The 19114-nt window shown below is 43.0% G+C and overlaps 1 protein-coding gene across 30 annotated transcripts in view; it reads left to right on the plus strand.

Annotated features, from left to right (window-relative positions):
- The first annotated feature begins 600 nt into the window (after positions 1 to 600).
- APMAP (adipocyte plasma membrane associated protein) overlaps positions 601 to 19114 on the plus strand; it is a 46472-nt gene continuing 27958 nt past the window's right edge. For 21 of the 30 annotated variants that reach the window (XR_010471721.1, XR_010471728.1, XR_010471732.1 and 18 more), the window contains exons 1-9: positions 610 to 774; positions 1991 to 2107; positions 5194 to 5309; positions 9762 to 9866; positions 11882 to 11998; positions 13148 to 13322; positions 13746 to 13880; positions 14253 to 14445; positions 15492 to 15746. Coding sequence is in view for 10 of the 30 variants with exons in the window: in XM_065059076.1 (XP_064915148.1) it covers positions 683 to 774; positions 1991 to 2107; positions 5194 to 5309; positions 9762 to 9866; positions 11882 to 11998; positions 13148 to 13322; positions 13746 to 13880; positions 14253 to 14445; positions 15492 to 15701 (1260 nt within the window). In the remaining 20 variants the exon portion in view is untranslated. Of the gene's footprint in view, positions 775 to 1990; positions 2108 to 5193; positions 5310 to 9761; positions 9867 to 11881; positions 11999 to 13147; positions 13323 to 13745; positions 13881 to 14252; positions 14446 to 15156; positions 17152 to 19114 lie in introns of those variants that run through there. The other 9 variants (XM_065059078.1, XM_065059081.1, XM_065059086.1 and 6 more) reach the window with 9 other exon arrangements.

Here is a 19114-nt window from a genome sequence, read left to right on the forward strand (position 1 = left end):
AGCCAGAAAAATCTCACCACGTCGTGTTACCCAAAAGACGAGTAAATACTGTGTTGCGGGAGCCTGCGGGCTGACAAAGACGGGGGGCGCGGGTACCACCCTTCGCATCTGGGTTGTTATCTCGTGGGCACACAAGATGTCATGAGGGACAGGCAGCTCTGCCCGCTCGCACCCCCAGCGCGGGCTGGCCTTCAGCGTCACAGAGCCCCGGGCTGCCCTCTGCCCTCCTGTCCCACTGGAGACCAGTTCCCTGCCGCAGGAGGAAAAATCACCCCGTCCCTCCCTCCCTCCCTCACTCCCTTGCGGTTTCCTGGCGCCATCTTGCGGGCCCTGGTGCTCAGGCTCGCCGTGCCAAGGCCGCGCCCGGGAGGGGAACAGCTGCAGCACCCAGCCCTGCCCACGGCTGCCCCAGACGGCCCACGAGGCAGCGGTGGAGCTCGCTGAGATCCCCGTCGCAGTAGTGTAGCTATCAATACGCACTGCCCGCCCAGCGACTCCCGAAGAAACCGCTGGCCCTTCGCCTCCCGCCCGCTGCGGCGGGGAGCGCCTCCTCCCGGAGGGGAGAGCGCGGGCGTGGTCTGGGGTCCGTGGGGGCGGGGCCAGGGGGCGGTTCCTTAGGGGTGTGTGGAGGGGGCGGGGCAGGTGCGCTGCTGCCGCGCTGGTCCGTTGCAGCGGGGCCGGCATGAATGAGGCGGAGGGTCTGCGGCAGCGCCGGCCGTTCCGGCCACAGGTCATCACCGAGGACAGTCCAGCGCAGGAGGCCAAAGAGGGCAGGTGGGCCCCGTCGCGGTCCTCCTGGGCAGGGACGGAAGAAGGGCCGTGGGGTGGGGAAGGCCTAGCCTGAGGGGAGAGGAGGAGCGGGCTGCGGGGGCCTGTGTGACGGCAGTATTCAAAGAGCCCGGGCCTGACTGAGGTGAGGGGGTATTCGGGTTGACCCGAGGGAAGAGCCCGATCTGGTCGGGGAGCCGAGGAGGAGAGTTCGTGGTGGACTGGGGGTTCCGGCCTGACATGGGGCTGTAGGGTGGTGATTGGGCCCGGCCTGAGGGAAATCTGGAAATGTTGGAGGGGGATAGGCTCCACTAGCCTGACCAGACCCGCCCCAGGTGAGGGAGGCCCTGGTCTGGGCCAGAGTGCCATGGGAGAGGCTGTCGTGGGTGAGAGTGGGTGGAAGGTTCTGACCGCCCTGGTGCCTCAATTCCCCACTTATGGCTGACAGCACAGGTTGATTCTGTGGCACTCGTGGGTGTCAGCCTGTGAGTCGCCCCAGCCTCCTCTGCAGTGGGTGTTTCTCACCAGAGTGCTTGTCCTCCTGCTGTAGCTGGCTGACAGAGGAGGACACCTGCTTCTGCTGAGCTGCAGGAAGAGACTGTAACAAAAAAAACCCAACGGTTTAATCTGTGGCTGTGGTTTGTTTCTTTGTTTTTGATTTTGTACTGTGCTGTTTGTAGTTACTTTTGATGTAGACCTTAATACGTGGTGAATACATTTAACTTTCCAGTTAGCTATAGCTTTATTCAGCATGACTGTAGATAAGGGTAGCAGCAAACAATCAGTTAGGTTAAAGAACATTTTTAAAATAAGTACCAAGGCCTCATATTTGTTCTGAAACTGTTTGTTTTATTTTCAGGGAATACTTCTTAATTGTCTTGATTTCCTAGCCAAGAAATAACAGTTATCCTGTTGTGGCTTGCACTGATTTATTGTGGGTGTGATTAAGTCCTCTAAAACTCTGGTTAGTCTGTTTACATTTGGTTGTAACTGTACCTGAAACCTGTACATGAGAATACCTCATATCAGTATGCTGAGACCCTGCCTTTCACTTATCCTAATGAGTTCAAAATGGGCTTTAAAGGTAATTCAGAATGGCGGTTGAGCAAAAGTATTTCTGTTTCCTTTTGTGAAGAAAATAGGCTGTTAAAAAATTTTTAAAGACCGCTGTATCTAAAAGCGGCTTAGCACGTCAATCGTGTTTCTTGTCTGGTTTTGGCAGTGCCTACAGCAGCAAGGTGTTCCGTATTACCTTCTTGACTTTGGCTACGTCTGTAACTGTGCCTCTGCTTGGAGTAACTGTTCTACTGGATTGTCCTATAGACCCTCAGCCTATAAGGTAAGTTCTTGCTTTGTTTTGAAATAAATGTCACTGAAGTGTGGCTTCTTATATGTGTTTTGTTGGTTTGTTGTTGCTTTTTATTTCAGCAAACAAGAGTCAACTGTGTAAAGTGGTTCTAACTGGATTAAGAAATTGGGGAGTGATTGCAGCATTAGCCATTGCCATACCTGCTTCCCGTACTCAGTCTGTTTCTGAGCCCGCTTCTGCAGTTGTGTGTAATTACTGATCATTGATCATTGACCATTAATCTAGAAAATTATTTTCAGCTGGCCAGGCTGTCAGTGGAGCTTATTATCACTTACGTGCACTCTTGCCTTCTGTGAGACAAGAAGTGCATTTTCACTAAGGACTGAGTTTTACCCTTGCTATTCTAGTTCTGTCAAAGAGACTGTTTATCTGAGGATGCAAATTGAAATGGATAACCTGACTGGGTTGATTTGGTGCTTTGTATCAGCGAAACCATATGGTGATGTTACGTTTAAATGCAGATCTCATAAAGCAGTGTAGTTGGGTGATTTCTGCCCTGTCTGAATTCGTAAACATCTGAATCGAAGTCTGTATCAAATGTGTAGTGTAACAGCAAATCAGCTATGTGAGAAGATGTGACCTGTGTTTGGAGAAGTTGTGTGTGAAAGGCTTTGACTGCTAGCATAGGGTGGAGCCAGGCTGTTTAGTGCTCCTGGCATTTTTAAGCAAGTGAAAATGCTCATTCTGCTAAGTATTTACAATCAACTTGATAATTCCTTAATGAAAAGGAACAACAACACTGTAAATATTTCTAGAGTTGAAAGAAACTGTTGATGTGGTAATTCTGAAAGCCGAAAGGTTATGTCTATAAGGGTTTTCCTTTTGTATAGTCCTGGTAGAATTCTGGTCCAGGGTAACATTATTCTGCAGGCTTACATTTTGTACTTCAGGTCTCTTTTACAGGACTGTTCTTTCTGTCTAAGTCTGTGGCTTATGTTGCTGTACTTAATTAGTTTCTTAACTTAATTAGTTTCTTAACTTTACTGCCAGAAGTGATTCCTGTCTGTACAATAGATAGAATGATTCTGTGCGATGTTTGTTAAATGTTTTGAAAAAGCTCAAGGAGGTAAATGCTGTCTGAATCAATCCCTTTAGTGAAAGAACATGTAGAAATCTCATTTGCCAATAGTGATGTTATTCCTATAAGCTAATGGAAATAACGAGAAGAAAAGAGGGGTAGAGAAAAAAGCTGATGTGATCTGTGAAACTCCATTTGAAGTGTCTGCAGCTCTGATTTAAGTTCTTCCTCTGTGAGCCTATTTTGGATAATATTGATCCCAGGGGAGATTTTCTGCTTACAAACACAACTGTCCAAAGTTTCCAGAAAATGAGTTCCCTATCTGAAGCCTATTATCATCATTTGAAGCTCTCTTATGCTTGGAAGAAGGGATGGAAAATGAATTTATGTTAGTATCGTGAAGACAGCTCTGCTGTAAATCTTCCCTGGACAGGAGCTAGTAGTTCAGTTGGCTTTGCCACTGCACTAATACATACTTAAAGGAAAGTTTGTTGTCTGCAACCAGACAGGTGAAAGTATGTATTTTTCTCTCCTTCTGAATTATTTGTGTTGTGAACCTGTTTTTATCAATTGTCATGACTTTTATAATTTGCAATTTCATTTTTTTTTCCCATGAGTCACTGAAGCTCTAGAAATTTTCACCATATGAGCAGTAGAGTTGCAATGTGGTTCATGTCAAATAGGTCCTGGATCCTGTGAACCTAGGCAAGTTTTGCAGTCAAACCTCATTTTTTTAGGATTCTACAGGTGGAAGGTGTTTGCTTATGGTCATCCAAGGAGTTATTTAAAAAAAAAAAAAAAAACATTGAGAAATTCTTTCAAAACTTGACCTAGAGAGCTTTAGCATGTGAATGAACACCTAATGAGCACTCTGGGCATGTATGCAGCTTTTACTAATAACTTGAAATAACTTAAAATCTTTTACTTGCAGGGTCTGAGGTGGCTATGTGTGTGTTTTTAGGAACCTGAGAGACTGAAACATATTTGGGTTTGTCCGTACAGTTAAGGCTGGTTTTGAAGCACTGTGCTTTGGAGCCTGGTATTTAACTTGAATCTGTGTAGGCATCTTACTGCCTCCATTCTCCATGTCTTCATAGTTGGTTTGAACTCCAGTTGGCTTGAATTTGGCTATTTATGTGAATAAGGCTTGCAAGATTGGGCCTTATTTTGTCATTTTGAGATTTCAGTTCTATAACCTTTATGTTTATGTGCAATTTATTCCTTTGAGTTGGTCTTTCTCTATGGAAATGCATTCAAGTCATTAATGAGAATATATATTTTAATATGGTATGAAGCCCTGTGTGTTCATGTGCTCAAACTACTAGAAGACTTTTTTTCCCCAGTTGTATGCCAATTAGTAAATAAAAATTGTTTTTTCTCCATAATGAAATTGCTACGTTGTATCAGATCTCAGTATATGGTAAAATGCTGGCCTTTTAAATTGCTTAGGAATTTTCATATATACGTCTACTTAGGAAAAATATTCTGGTACAAACAACTCATTCAGCTGAGCAAGAAAGCACTTGTTTGTTTGTATTGTGGCAATGTGGAAATGTTTTGCCTTTGTGTAAGACAGATTAACTGGGAATGTGTTGTTGGACTTTGCTGGGGTCCAGTCTGGGAAGCCCCAAGCCAGAGATATTTTTTTTAATGTTGCCCACGATGAGATTAATACACAAGCGAGGTCAGATGCTGCTTAACTCGGGAAATTTGTTGAATGTTGGTAGGGAAAGTAGCGATAGGACAGTAGGCAACTTGGCAACCAGCAGGGACAGGCTGGCAAGAGGAAGGTTACCACCATGGGCCCAGGGTCCAATCGGCTGCTCTGGCAGTAGAACCAGAAAGTTTTGATCCTTGATGAGCAAGAGTCAATTTTTCAGCTTGTCAGATGTGTTTTCTTTTTTGAAAAATGCTCTGTGTAAAGCATAGGTCAAGTTTGGAGGAGTTGGCAAACTAGGAGAAAAGTGATCCAGTGTGTTGCTCAAGAGTGTTTGCAGATATGTGCAAAGGATCACGAGGTCTGTGTTCTGTTTCGCAGTTTGAAGGAACCTCCCCTCCTGACGGGTGCACTAGAGCCCAATGTCAAGTTGCGAAAAGCTGAGCAGTTATGGGAAAATCAGCTGGTCGGACCAGAGTCCATTGTCAATATTGGGGGTAAGCACTGACAAAATAAGCTTTTAACGAAGGGTCTTTAAATGTTACTCCATTGCTAAGGTTTTGTTCAGCAGTATAGCTCTTGGATAACAAATTCTGGAAGTTATTTTGAATATGTAGGTTTTTTAAAAAGTAATTGTTTTATGCAACAAAATATGGCTGCTGTATACTGCTTTTCTCGTGTTTCTCCAGTATAAAATAAATCTTGTTGCTGGATTAAAAATCCCGGTCTTCTAGGAGTGAAAGCAGCAGCAATGCAGTCAGGGTCTACTTATGTTTGAAGGAAGTGGTCCCATTTTTCATTTGGCTAGCTCTTAACTGTGAATTAATATTTACAGGGTACTACCTACTACTCTTTTAATGCTCATTGCCTCTGAGGGAGCAGAGTTTTGTGGTGTTAATTTTTACTTCTATGATGGAAAAAATCTCAAATTGATAAACAGCATATTTACATTTTAGTGCTGTTGCATGCATTACAGGTGCCATCCTATACTTCTCTCTTATGGTACATGTGTTCTTTCCAAATCAGCAACCCATGTGTCCTCTGAGCGGTTTCTTAAAGAGATGGCTGAACTTGTGATGGCGGGACACCTGCTCAGTCAGAAACCAGCTTTGTGCAGGGGTTGTTCCCTGTGCCTTCTGAAGGAGGCTGAGACTAGAAACTGTTCTTTCCATGAGTCCTTGACTGTTTTTATGTGAAAAGAACAGAGTGTGAGAGTTGTAGGCATCCTTCAGTGTAAGGGTTGGTCAGTAGCTGTATCATTTATTTTACTTCTGCTTTATCGTCTAATGAATTAGTAAAATATTTCTTTAAATATTTTGGCCAGCAAGAAACTACTGTAAGTTTCTTCCTCAGATTAGGCTTTTTCTACCTATGTTAACAATGTGCTAAAGTGATTACTTGAAGCCACTGATTCTTTTCTGTCAGTTAGTTTCATCGATCTCATTGGAAAGTCTTTAAGGAGACCTTCCTGCAAGAGGCGACTGGCCTGTGGATGAATTAATCAACCTGACTGGGAATAAGTTTTGTATGAATAAATGTTGAAGTCTTCTTATTCCCTTTTAAAAGTGTAATTAGCAAACTTAAAACTTAATTTAAATTCGAGGTGGAAAAGTCCAAGCAATGGGCTCTACTGATCCAACAGTCTTTCATTTAATTTGGTTGTATGGAAAAGTTTGTGTGTTGTTTGTGTTCAGTGTGTGCTGGGTCGTCAAGATGGGGTTAATTTATACACTGCCAGGACATCACAGAGTCACAGAATGTTTGGAATTGGAAGGGACCTCAAAAGATCATCCAGTCCAATAGCCCTGTCAGAGCAGGAACACCTAGATGAGGTCACACAGGAAGGTGTCCAAGCAGGTTTTGAATGTCTCCGGAGTAGGAGACTCCACAACCTCCCTGGGCAGCCTGTTCCAGTAGTCTGTCACCCTCACTGAGAAGAAGTTTCTTCTCAATTTTAAGTGGAACCTCTTGTGTTCCAGTTTGAACCCATTACCCCTTGTCCTATCATTGGTTGTCACCAAGAAGAGCCTGGCTCCATCCTTGTGACACTCACCTTTTATATATTTGTAAACGTTAATGAGGTCAGCCCTCAGTCTCCTCCAAGCTAGAGTCCCAGCTCCCTCAGCCTTTCTTCATAAGGGAGATGCTCCACTCCCTTAATCATCTTTGTTGCCCTACGCTGCACTCTCTCCAGCAGTTCCCTGTCCTTCTTGAACTGAGGGGCCCAGAACTGGACACAATATTCCAGATGTGCTCTCACCAGGGCAGAGTAGAGGGGAAGGAGAACCTCTCTCGACCTATTAACCACCCTCCTTCTAATCCACCCCAGGATGCCATTGGCCTTCCTGGCCACAAGGGCACAGTGCTGGCTCATGGTCATCCTGTTGTCCACCAGGACCTCCAGGTCCCTTTCCCCTACACTGCTTTCTAATAGGTTATTCCCCAGCCTATACTGGAACCTGGCGTTGTTCCTGCCCAGATGCAGGACTCTACACTTTCCCTTGTTAAATTTCATCAGGTTATTCCCCACCCAACTCTCCAGACTGTCCAGATCCCGCTGGATGGCAGCACAGCCTTCTGGTGTGTCAGCCACTCCTCCCAGCTTAGTGTCATCAGCAAACTTGCTGATAGTAAACTCAATTCCCTTGTCTAAGTCGTTAATGAATATATTGAATAATATTGGCCCCAGTACTGACCCCTGAGGCACTCCACTAGATACTGGCCTCCAACTAGACTGCGCACCATTGACTACCACTCTCTGGCTTCTCTCCTTAAGCCAGTTTGCAACCCACCTCACTACTCTATTGTCTAGACCACACCTTCTCAACTTAGCAACTCGGATGCTGTGGGAGACTGTGTCAAATGCTTTGCTGAAGTCAAGGTAGACCACATCCACTGTTCTGCCATCATCCATCCACCTTGTTACATTCTCATAAAAGGCTATGAGTTTGGTCAAGCATGACTTACTCTTGGTAAAGCCATGCTGACTGCCCCTAGTAATCCTCTTATCCTTCATATGCCTTGAGATGGCACCAAGGACAAGCCGTCCCATTACTTTCCCAGGGACGGAGGTGAGGCTGACCGGTCTATAATTGCCCGGGTCCTCCTTCTTGCCCTTTTTGAAGACTGGAGTGACATTTGCTTTCCTCCAGTCCTTGGGCACCTCTTCCGTTTTCCAAGACTTGGCAAAGATGATTGAGAGTGGTCTAGCAATGACTTCAGCCAGCTCCCTCAGCACCCGTGGGTGCATCTCATCTGGACCCATGGATTTATGGATGTCCAGACTATTTAATTGCTCCCTAACCCAGTCCTTTGACCCTTTGAAGGCAACCGTGAGGCTGATGTGGCCCCCAGTGAAAATGAGTTTGACACCCCTGCTACGCACCATGCTAACAGTATTCAGTAAGTACCTTTCACATTAATGAAGAATAAACTTCAGTAAAACGAAGTGCAGTAATGATGGAACTGAAGCTTGCTCCAACAACTGGTATCCAGCCATCTCCTCGAGGTCAACACCTTTGACATGCAAACCATGAACAAGAACTAGGTGTTCCAGATTCGATATGCAACAATGCAGCAGTCCAAAATGACACTCCATCTTTCTAGCCTGTCTTGATAGTGTCCAACATCATGGGCTCAATGAACATTTCAGAGGAATGAGACTATGCCATGAGCTAAGGGAGAAAATATCTGTGTGTATATGTATTTAAGGTGTCAGTAATTAGCTGAAGCACATGGGTGAATGTAAGACCTAAGCATGACATAAATAGTATAGAATAAGGGGTGGAATGCGCTGGGTCGATCGAGATGCGATTAATTTCTACACTGCCGGAACATCTGGGTATTCTATACCATATAAGGTCAAGCTCAGGTATAAAGGTGAGAGAATCCAGGGACACGTTCTCTCTCGTGCTGAGTCCGGAGTGGTCTGGATCAGCTCCTACTTGACCATGCAGTTTGGTGCTTTTGTATTTCTGGTGTAAGTTGTGGTTTAGGGCAGGGGGGAGCAGTTTCAGTGTGAGCTGTGGCCGTGGCAATGGGGGAATTTCAGTGCGAGCTGCGGCAAGCGCCTGCTCACCTCTGTGGAGGGGCTTCCGTGTGGTGAGACCAGTGTGGATTGGGTTGTGCTGTGTGTCTATTGCTTGTGTAGGTCCTTTTGCTATTGCTGTTGCTACTGCTTATTCGTTTTGTGGTTGTTGTTTGGGGTTTTTTTCCCCTTTTCTTTGTTGTTCCGTTAAACAGTTCTTATCCCAACCCACGAGTTTTGCCTTTGTTTTCTGATTCTTCTCTCCATCCCACTGGGGAGGGATGAGAGAGCAGCATGTGGTTTTAGCTGCTGGCTGGAGGGGGCTGGGGCAAAACTACAACACAGTGAATCTGTCTTATGCTACCACATGGCTTGGCATGAATACAGTAATTTGGCAATGCGTTTGATTTGGGTAGTTGTTCAATTGCTGTGGTTTTTGTAATTCTCAGAACTGAAACAGTATCAGCATTGGCAGGTGTCCAGCAGCCTGTATCAGAATGAGAAGTTTTATCTAGTCAGCCTCTCGTTGAAGTGTGCTAAGATGGACGTAGTGCCTGATTACATTTTAGGATGATGTAGAAACTTGCCCAGAGGGATCAATCCGATGACTAGCCTTTAAGTTGTTACATCCACCTTTAACCAATGATTTGGACCACTTACGGGTGAAAAGCTTCATATCCCATATGCATAACTCCTAAGGCTTAAATCCTTCCTCTTTTTTTTTTTTTTTTTTTTTGAGCTGGAAGAAATCTAACTAAATACTCTTATTTGCCTTCATCTTTCCCTCTCTATTCTTTTGCTGTGGCTGAAGTAGGCTGTTATTTCACTGTATTTTAAACGTGAATTCTACTTCATGCTAGTAGAAGGGTCATGTATAAGGATGTTTGCCACTACAGTTTTGTGATCAAACTGATCATACCAGTTGTTTTTACAGATGTGCTATTTACTGGGACAGCTGATGGGAAGATTATCAAAATTGAAGATGGGAAAATAAAAACAATAGCCAGAATTGGCCATGGTCCTTGTGGTGAGTGACAGATCCTGAATACAGTGTACCTGAAAATGTCTGGGTCAGGGCTTGTGTTGATTAAACTGGTGTTCTGTCTGGATTGCTCATGCAAGTTACATACCTCTTTAGAGGTTTGTAACAGAAATATTAATATATTTGTATGAATGACCTATGAGTGAAAATATGTATACAAGTGCCAGAAGGAACAGTAGAACAGAGGGGCAAAAGAATGAAAATATATGCTCTTAATAACAAAGGACACTGTTCCCAGCAGTAAAATTTAGGAGTGTGGGTTTTTTATGTCATGACTACAAGGCCTACGCTCTTGTAAGGCTGCAGCATGGTTGACTTGTTGGTAGAAGATCTTGCATCTCAAGACCGGGAGGAATATGAGGTTGAAGTGCATCACAAATAACATTATTTTTGTGGTTAGTCCATCTAGAAAAAGTATGTATTCTAAAGAAGAAAAAAGTATGGCAGCAACCTGGCCTAATATTTATGGAAGCTGAAGTCAGGAAAATTCTGAGGTGAAGGGCCACCCCATAAAAACTGAGGACTCCTAAACAAGTGTGAGTGAATGAACTCTGAGATAGTGTGTCAGTGGGAAAGATCAACTATTTAGAGACTTAAAAAAGAAATATCACCTTCCCCATCTGCAGAATTTTGCCTTGCATTTTATTGTACTGATTTCTCTTCCTCCCTTTGTAAGCACAGCGGAGGTTTGTGGTGGCTGCACCTGCTTTAGCAGAGATCATCAATTGGCCATGAGATTTCTGTTTTGTCACCGCTAAATTGCCATTATTTCTTGTTGAATTCCACACCTCTTTCTGAACCACTTACTTGCTTCATTTAATGAGACTTCTGGAACTAAGTGGGAAACTGGTAGCAGTTTGTTTATTAACGGAACCATTTCTATGGGGAAACTTAGCGTTGGCCCTCTCAGTATTGCCTGGGCAGCCTGAGAAGCCTGGCTGCTCTTTGTCAGAACTGTGGGTGGTTTTGTTGTAATGATGTAGAAGCTTACATGAGGTTCTGCAGCATTGTCCTGGTTGCTAGTTAGACAGAAATTATGGGCAGGAACTGTTGCTGTCTTTATGTAGCTCAGATGGCCACATTCATTATTTCAGCTATGTCATTTTACATGGATGCTCACATGATTTGGCTCAGGACTGATTTAGAAGCATTTTCTTGGCTGCCTAACAGGTAGGACAGCCTTGGCACTGACAACTAACTAAGTCTGCTGCCACTGGAAGATGGGCTTCCAGCTCCTGATTAGACCTGAACATGGCTTAGGATGGATATGAAGAATCGCCTTTCCACTGCTCATTTCCATTGGACTCGTACAGCTTGGGAGAGGTGGGAAGATTATGCTGTCCTGTTTCTTTGGGGCCAAAGAGGTAGTGGAGAACCTATAGTTCCATCTTGCCTTCTTTGAGTTGGGGAGTGCAGTGGAAAGGCTGTGGCTGACTGACTTCTCCAGAAGTTCGTATCGCTAATATTTCAAACTGCAGATGTTCTGAAGTCTTAGTCCTTCAGGATTCAAGTAGACAATTTTTTCAGATTTGCAGTATTCCCCTTTTTCCTCATATAGAAGTCTTCAGTGTCCGTGTCTTGAGAAACCATTTGTTTCATGACAGTGTTGGACCTTTCCAGAAAAAGGAAGTTCCAAAATGTGCATTTTTTTTTAATTTAAAAAAAAGAAAAAAAAAAAAAAAACACAACACAGTAAAACTGATTGTTTCTGCAAAGAAGCATTCATTTAAATCCCTTTTTTTGACATTCAGCTCTACTTGGGGCAGCTGTTAGCTAGCTACCAGCCTGGCAAATTATATTATTATCTCTAGACTGGTGAAAACATGGAAATATTTGTTTTGTTCACATCTAGGATGTGAGCATCCTAAGAATAATTTCTTTAATGAATGTGTATGGTGCTGGCCATAGAGTTTTATTAAGCTACAGTTTGACCTATGTAGGTAGTCTGAACGCCTTCTATTTATTTCTATTTGGAAAACCATTTAAATTTATTTCATAAGGAACCCATGAAGATGAGCCAACATGTGGAAGACCACTTGGCATCAGAGTGGGGCCAAATAACACCCTTTTTGTGGCAGATGCTTATTACGGACTCTGTGAAGTTAATCCTGGTACAGGTATGAACTTTCTGCTCAGGTGTTTTCCTTTACTACCAATCTGGGCTTCATTTGCAGTTTTGCCAGACATTGCAGGCAAAACAATGCCTGCCTTCTTTGTAAAGTGGTTTGGAGCTGTCTGGATGAAATATGCCATGCAAGAACTCGATATTTATTTTCTTGTAGCAATTGCTCCCTCTCTATATCTGTCTGTCTAGATCAGTTACCTGTAGCTTATCTTTTGGTTGTCAAAACTGGTACCTCAGGATCCATGAAGCTCTGTGTAGCTCTTTTCAGTTTTCATAAAGGGAAAAAAAATTGCTGTTACATAAACTTTTTGTCATGTTTGCTGTACTTTTGTTTCTGCCTTGATCTCTCTGTGTGGTAGTGAAGAGCTTGTAACTTCCCTGTAACCTCAATCTATAGAAAGTGAAGAAAGATCTCAGTTTTAGGAACTGTGCTGTCAGAAAGCAATAGTTGCTTTCATGTAGGATTGATTATGACATCTTGCATCTGCAGATTGGCTTGAGGTGAGGAGAGGGAGGGTGGCCAAGCGCTGGGTGGGATATAACCCCAGGGCTCAGACTGTGTGGCTCTGGGAGGGTATGATCAAGGTCTCCTCTTTTGATGTCAGACAGCTGCCATGCTAGCTTAGTTGTGACAAAAAAACAGCCAAACAAACAAACCCAAACTCCATGCCCAAAGATAATTTTTGTTAATTTTTAGCAAATCAGTGATTTGCCCGGTAATATGTGGCAGAGCAGTTTAGTGAATCTGTTTTAAATGTTTAAAAAGTACTATTCTTTGTTTCTACAGATTTACAGGGAAAGAAGGAATAGTGATTGGCTTACCTGGATCCTTTTAGAGGGTTGGGACCTGAGTTTGCACTTTGTTTTATATGAGCTTCAGAAATGTGACAAGTCTGGCACTTATCAATAGGGAGCATCCTCTACTGTTTCAGTTTTTATTAAGAGTATTTTCTCCTAGTTATTCGTGTTTGGTGTTGAGTTGTTCCATTGCAACCCCAAACCTTATTATTTAACAGGGGCATGAATGGAAAAAAAGCGTTTGCTAATTTCGTGTTAATCTTTACCTTTTTTCCAAGGCAGGACATATAAAAACTTGTCCTGTGGGTTTGTTTTTTTTTTTTTTACTTCTCATTGTAACCAGGTGAAATGAAAATACTTGTGTCAGCCAAAACACTGATTGAAGGTCAGAAGTTGTCATTTGTGAATGATCTTACAGTGACCCAGGATGGGAGAAAAATCTACTTCACAGACTCCAGTAGCAAATGGCAAAGACGAGACTACTTATTCTTGATTATGGAAGGCACAGATGATGGGCGGCAAGTATCTCTTCCCCATAGGAATGGACTTCACCATTTCTTTGGTCATGAAGTTGTTTCTCTTTATAAAGCACCTGTGCAAACACTGCACTGCCCAGGAGAGAGTGAGAGAACGTGTGGATGTTTCTAAAGAGACCTGCAGTGAAATAAATGAGATTCCTCTTTTTCTTTCAAGAGGACTTGCATGGAACGTCTGTTTTAAAAGGGAAGGTGTTAGCATTATGTTCAGTCTAAATCCTTCATGGATGCTGCCTCAAGTGGTTTAATATTTCTCCTGCGTTCAGAAACAAATGCTTCTTTGCTATTCTGCCTTTTTAACTTAGATGAAGTGCATGTGAGAGAAGATAGAATGCCTGGAAAATGAAACCAAGATGAATAAATATTTGTCTTCACTCAAAACCATATGTAATGCTTTATTTTTAGCCTGCTTGAATATGACACAGTAACAAAAGAAGTTAAAGTCTTGATGGTGGGACTGAGGTTTCCCAATGGTGTCCAGCTCTCCCCTGCTGAAGACTTTGTCCTGGTGCAGGAGACAACCATGGCTAGAATCAGGAGGTGAGTATGACTTTGCTGAAATGATTACTACCCTCTTGTTAGAGATTGGTTAAATAAATGAGTTGAATGACAAAAGATACCCTACACTTCATTCAAGCCTAGTTATCAATGGCAAAGAAGGTGGCCTTCCTCAGTACTTAATTTTTTCTTTCACTGTAAACATCTGGACTGCATAATCGTGGGCTCCTTGAGCATGGTGGAGTAAGGTGACTTTTTCTGGGGAGAGGAATATGACTGTGCTGTATACCCCTATAACAAAATATGGAGAAAAAAAAAATATTTTTAGATTTGTAAGTGAATTCCTTTTGCAACTTTTATTAACTAGACTGCTTTAGTTCAAGATGTCCTAATCGTGCTGTCTGTAACTTTCAGGTATTATGTGTCTGGGCTGATGAAGGGTGGAGCAGATATGTTTGTTGAGAATATGCCTGGACTTCCAGATAATATCAGGCTGAGCAGCTCTGGAGGGTATTGGATAGCTATGTCAGCTATTCGGCCCAATCCAGGATTTTCTTTGTTGGATTTCTTATCTGAAAAACCATGGATTAAAAGAATGATATTTAAGGTAAAAAAAAAAAATCTAAAACCTCACCTTTAATATAGGAATGGAAGTGATAAATATTTGTTTGTCCTGTTTCTTCCACTTCAAAGGAAGATTAAAAAAATTTTTTTTGTTCTGTGGTTAAAACTGTTGTGGTGGTCCCCAGGTAGAACAGTCCTTATATATTTATAGGTAGTAAAACTAAAACTTGCTTCTCTGACTAGCAGGTACATATCTCTTGACTTGCCTTCCATCTTGAGTTCAGGAAAGAAAAGGAGACTTATTTCTGCCCTAGCCATGCAGCAACACAGGATCTACACTTCTATATATGAAAATGTTGTCTTCATACCTGAAGTACCTAAATTATTTATTGCCAGTTGTCCAGAATGCTCTCTGGACATGGCTCTCTGGGAAGTCTGACCTGTTCTAATGACTACCCTAGGCATCCTAGGAGACAGTGTGTATGTTATGTATGCAACTAGATGATACTTGGTTCTGACTCAATATGCCTGTTGTTACATCACACTCTCCTTTAGGATGAGCAACAATAATGTATTTTGTAAGGGATATTTGATGCTAAAGAAATGGCATGGTGCTTTTTAAACAATACAAAGACTTGAAAATACTTCTGTTCTTAAAAAAACCTCAAACAAACAGTGTTTAGGATTGAAGTGCCATTTCAAGTAAACAAATTCTGTACTGTCCCTGTAAAACGTGTTATCTCTCCTGTTGCAGTGCAGGAGCCATAACAAACTGATGGTGAGGAGAGCATGATGTCTGCTGCTTGACATCAGCTGCACCAGAACAAGCTGATGTCTCCTGAGTGGACATCTTTCCAGCCTCGTGCTAGAACACTTCTGCTGGTCCCTTTTTTTTTTTAAGTTGGTTTGTCAGGTGTTAGTCTGTTAAGCTCATGTAATCGTGTTTATTCACGGTGTGTACTTATGTTTGTAGCTGCTTCTTCCAAGGAGGGTGAAATGGTTTTTGACTGTATAAGTGTGAGATACATTAATAATTGTGGAGAATGAAATATTTTGTTGTTAATTTTTTTTTTTTTTTTTTTCTTTTAGCTGCTGAGTCAGGAAACTGTGACAAAGTTTGTGCCCAAATATAGCCTTGTTGTTGAACTTAGTGAGACAGGATCCTACAAAAGAAGCTTTCATGATCCCAATGGAGTGACGGTAGCTTATGTTAGCGAGGCCCATGAGCATGATGGATATCTTTACCTGGGGTCCTTCCGGTCTCAATTTATTTGCAGACTTGATCTTCAGCATGTTTAACTGCCCACCCATGATGAAATGCCAGTGTCCTATAATACTCCAGAGGTAAGAAGGAAGCACATGCTTGAGGCAGTGTGGGACCAAGGACAAAGTGGAAGACAGTCTGTTAATGTGCAGTAGTTCTGTTCTGTTGGCATAGAAAAATGTACAGCTTGCTGTACCTATCCTCTTCCTTGGTTTGACTGCTCCTGCTTTGGGCTTGGCATGTGTAATTATTAATATCTGAGGAGTATGGTGGGACATCTTCATACTACAACCATAGTATGCTCCTTAGAGAAAATCCATTGCTTTTCCATACCTAAGCCTGTTTGGAGTCATCTTAAACAGACATTATCTGTTATCTGTAATGCAGCTGTTTGCCTCCTTAAATTGGAAATATCTGTGTTGTATAGAATCTAATTGCGTTTGATTTGGATTGAAGGTGATGTCTTGCGTGTGTTTATTTCTGTTTTAGAACTACCTGTTTAGGAGTGATTACAGTGCATGTTCTAATGTCATATCACGGTGCTGTGGAAGAGGTAGCAACACCCAGAACATGCCTAGAAATCCACTTGTACCACTGGGGTTTCTTCAATTCCAGCCTGTGTAATCAGTATCAGAAACTACAATTAACTGTTAATCAACATGCAGAATCAAATTTGATCATCATCTCTGGATACCTGTGTTTCTTTATAGCATTGTAGTCAGATGATGAATGAAAGTTGTGTTTTCTATGTTATTAAAGACTCATTCCAGCGGGTTTAAAAAGGGTTACTTGTAGTATTTCCTCCCTATTTACCAGGGTCTGTAAAGTCTCCTGGTCGTTATGTAGGTGGCCATTCCTGACAGGCATTGGAGGGAAGAGGACCAGCTGCAGGAATCCTCTTCAGCATGCTTTTTGTGAAGAACTGGTAAAGTTTTTGGGGAACATTGGTATCTGAGGATTAATGTGAACTGAAAGGGCCCCTGTAAAACCCAGTAATGGTGGACAAGGAAATCTTTGGTAGAAAACCTTGGAATGCAGTAGTAGCTCATAGATGCTTTCTGTCATCTCCAGAGGAACTGGTTTACTTCCTCTGCTAACAGATAACTCTGCTTGGTAAATGCAGAGAATGCTTTTGTGTCAACTACTACAAAAGAAAGGCCGTTCTGTTACAGTTGAAATAAGAGGTTTTGGATTTTGAAGAACTGAAGTGGTTACTTCAGCAGCTGTGTGATGTAGTGGATTGATTCCTGCTCTGATATTGGAGGCTTTACTGCTCTCTCTTTTTCTGCCATTGGGTGATAGTCAAAAATAAACTTACACTATTGCTGAATTTCCTCACCTTTGAAAAGTGAATAATGAAATTTGCTTGATATAGTGAAAAGCACCAGAGAAGGGGGAGATTATGTTGGAAGTGCTTTCACTGGCCCTCTGTGTTTGTCTCAATTAATGTGGGGATATGCAAATTAAAGTGATTCTTTTCTGTCAGTGCTTCTGTCACCTTTTTCTGTGTTACCACCAGACTGCAGCAGTCCTGTGGCAAGTCGCTCATGTTGGATCAGGGTTCCTGTGCAGGCTAGGGGCTGCAAGCCCTTTTGCTTAACCTAGTGGTTACTAGATTTGGGAGGGAGCTCAGTAGGAAGTCAAAGAAGCCTAGATGAGTTGCTGCAGGCTCTAACCTTTGGTCCAGCTGAGCCCTATCTTAATAGTTTGTGGACAGAGATCAAGTGATACTGTGTTAAGTTTGAATGGCTGGAGAGATGTGACCTGTCTGGGAGAAGGGACAGACTCGTTACTTTGGGAGCTCTGAAGAAGAGCTGAGAAGGGGACATGCTTGCAACATCTCTTTCTGGGGAAACCAGCACAAGTCAGGATGTTTAAACAGCAGCTGGCTAGCATTGCTCTGTCAGCCCTTGCAGCAATTTGTCCCATTGTGGGATATGAAAGTTGAACTTGATGAGATCTTAAATTGGGGATGCAAAAGCAAGACTGTTCTGGGGCTTGTTTCATGCTGATGCTTTGGTAGCCTTGGGGCAAGCACAACTTTGCTTGTTGCATAGTTGCCTCTAGTGCTTTGTTTGCAAAAGTATTTAACTGAATTACTTGTGCTGTCTTCTGTAGTGAAGTGGACCTCAGCTGTTTTGGCATGCCAAATGTGATAGCTTTTAAGACACTCTCCCTGAAGTTATGAAGTGTGAAGGAAAATGAGTTGTAGTGCTGGTGTTACTCAAGAGGGATAAGACGTTTTAAAGAATTGTCTCTTGGGGAATTTTTTTGTTCTGATCATTTTCTACTCTTCCACCCCATCACTCCTTCCTGGCCACTGTTGAAGACTAACTTAGTACACTGCTGATTCTGTAGTCCCACCAAAAAGTTCTTGAGTCTTTTTTTTCAGTTCTCTCAGAGCTCCATAACAAGTATAGACCCACAGGTCATGAACATCACAGAATCATGGAACAGTTTGGGTTGGAAGGGACTTTCAAAGGTCACCTAGTCCAATCCCCCTGCAGTGAGCAGGGACATCTTCAACTAGATCAGGTTGCTCAGAGCCCCGTCCAGCCTGGCCTTGAATGTCTCCAGGGATGGGGCATCTCCCACCTCTCTGGACAACCTGTCCTAGCCTGAAGTAACTTGCCTGGAGTAACTTGCTTTTCTCAGGGAAGGGGAAAATAGAATGACAAATATGAGAGGTAGCTAACAGAATGTGACTTTGTCTAGTGTGACTTTTGATCGGTCTAGTCCAAACTGTCAGACAGTGTCCAGGCATAAGTATCTCAGGGGCACGTGCAAGAAGGCTGGAAACGGTTAATCATGGCAGAACTGAAGCTGAGAAGCAGCTTTCCCTAACATGAAAATAGCTAATGCCATTGTTCACTGGGGCTGTTGCCTTCTAAGCTCTTCTCTTAATCCTGCGGTAGCAGGGAGGGTTGTTCTGCCAACTACCACAGTCAGGAAAAGAGGCTGGACACCAGGAAGATAGTAGAGCTGTCTCCACAAGAGTCTTCCTATGGGGAGCAGTTTTCCTTACGTACAGCAAGTCAGGCAGGTGCTGTAGCACAAAGGAAGCTGAGCTGATGCCTTGAGCACTTGGGTTCTGTGTTGGCACTGGTGTCTCACGAGAGTTTGGTCACTACTTCTCCTTTCTGGCTGGTGGTATGGGTTCTTTGCTGGCCAGACTTCTCCAGCTGTGCAGAGTGGCTACGGCTGCATTAGAAATAACTGCAGGCAGACAAAAGGCAGGCTCTGCACTGACCTATGGGCAGGAGGTGAATTCTGGGAGTAGGGTTCATAGGCAAGCAGGAGTTCATGCCCATAAAAGTCTTTATTAGTCTCTCATATCTTGCACTTGCCTTCCTGTTGGTGTCCACTTTGGACAGTAGAAATTTTTCATTGTTCTTGTCCATAAGTAGCTGAATAGCTCTTGGTCTAAATGAGTTTGTCTAAAGGTTAA

The sequence above is a fragment of the Columba livia genome, chromosome 3 (genome assembly GCF_036013475.1).
Source record: "Columba livia isolate bColLiv1 breed racing homer chromosome 3, bColLiv1.pat.W.v2, whole genome shotgun sequence".
NCBI lineage: Eukaryota > Metazoa > Chordata > Aves > Columbiformes > Columbidae > Columba > Columba livia.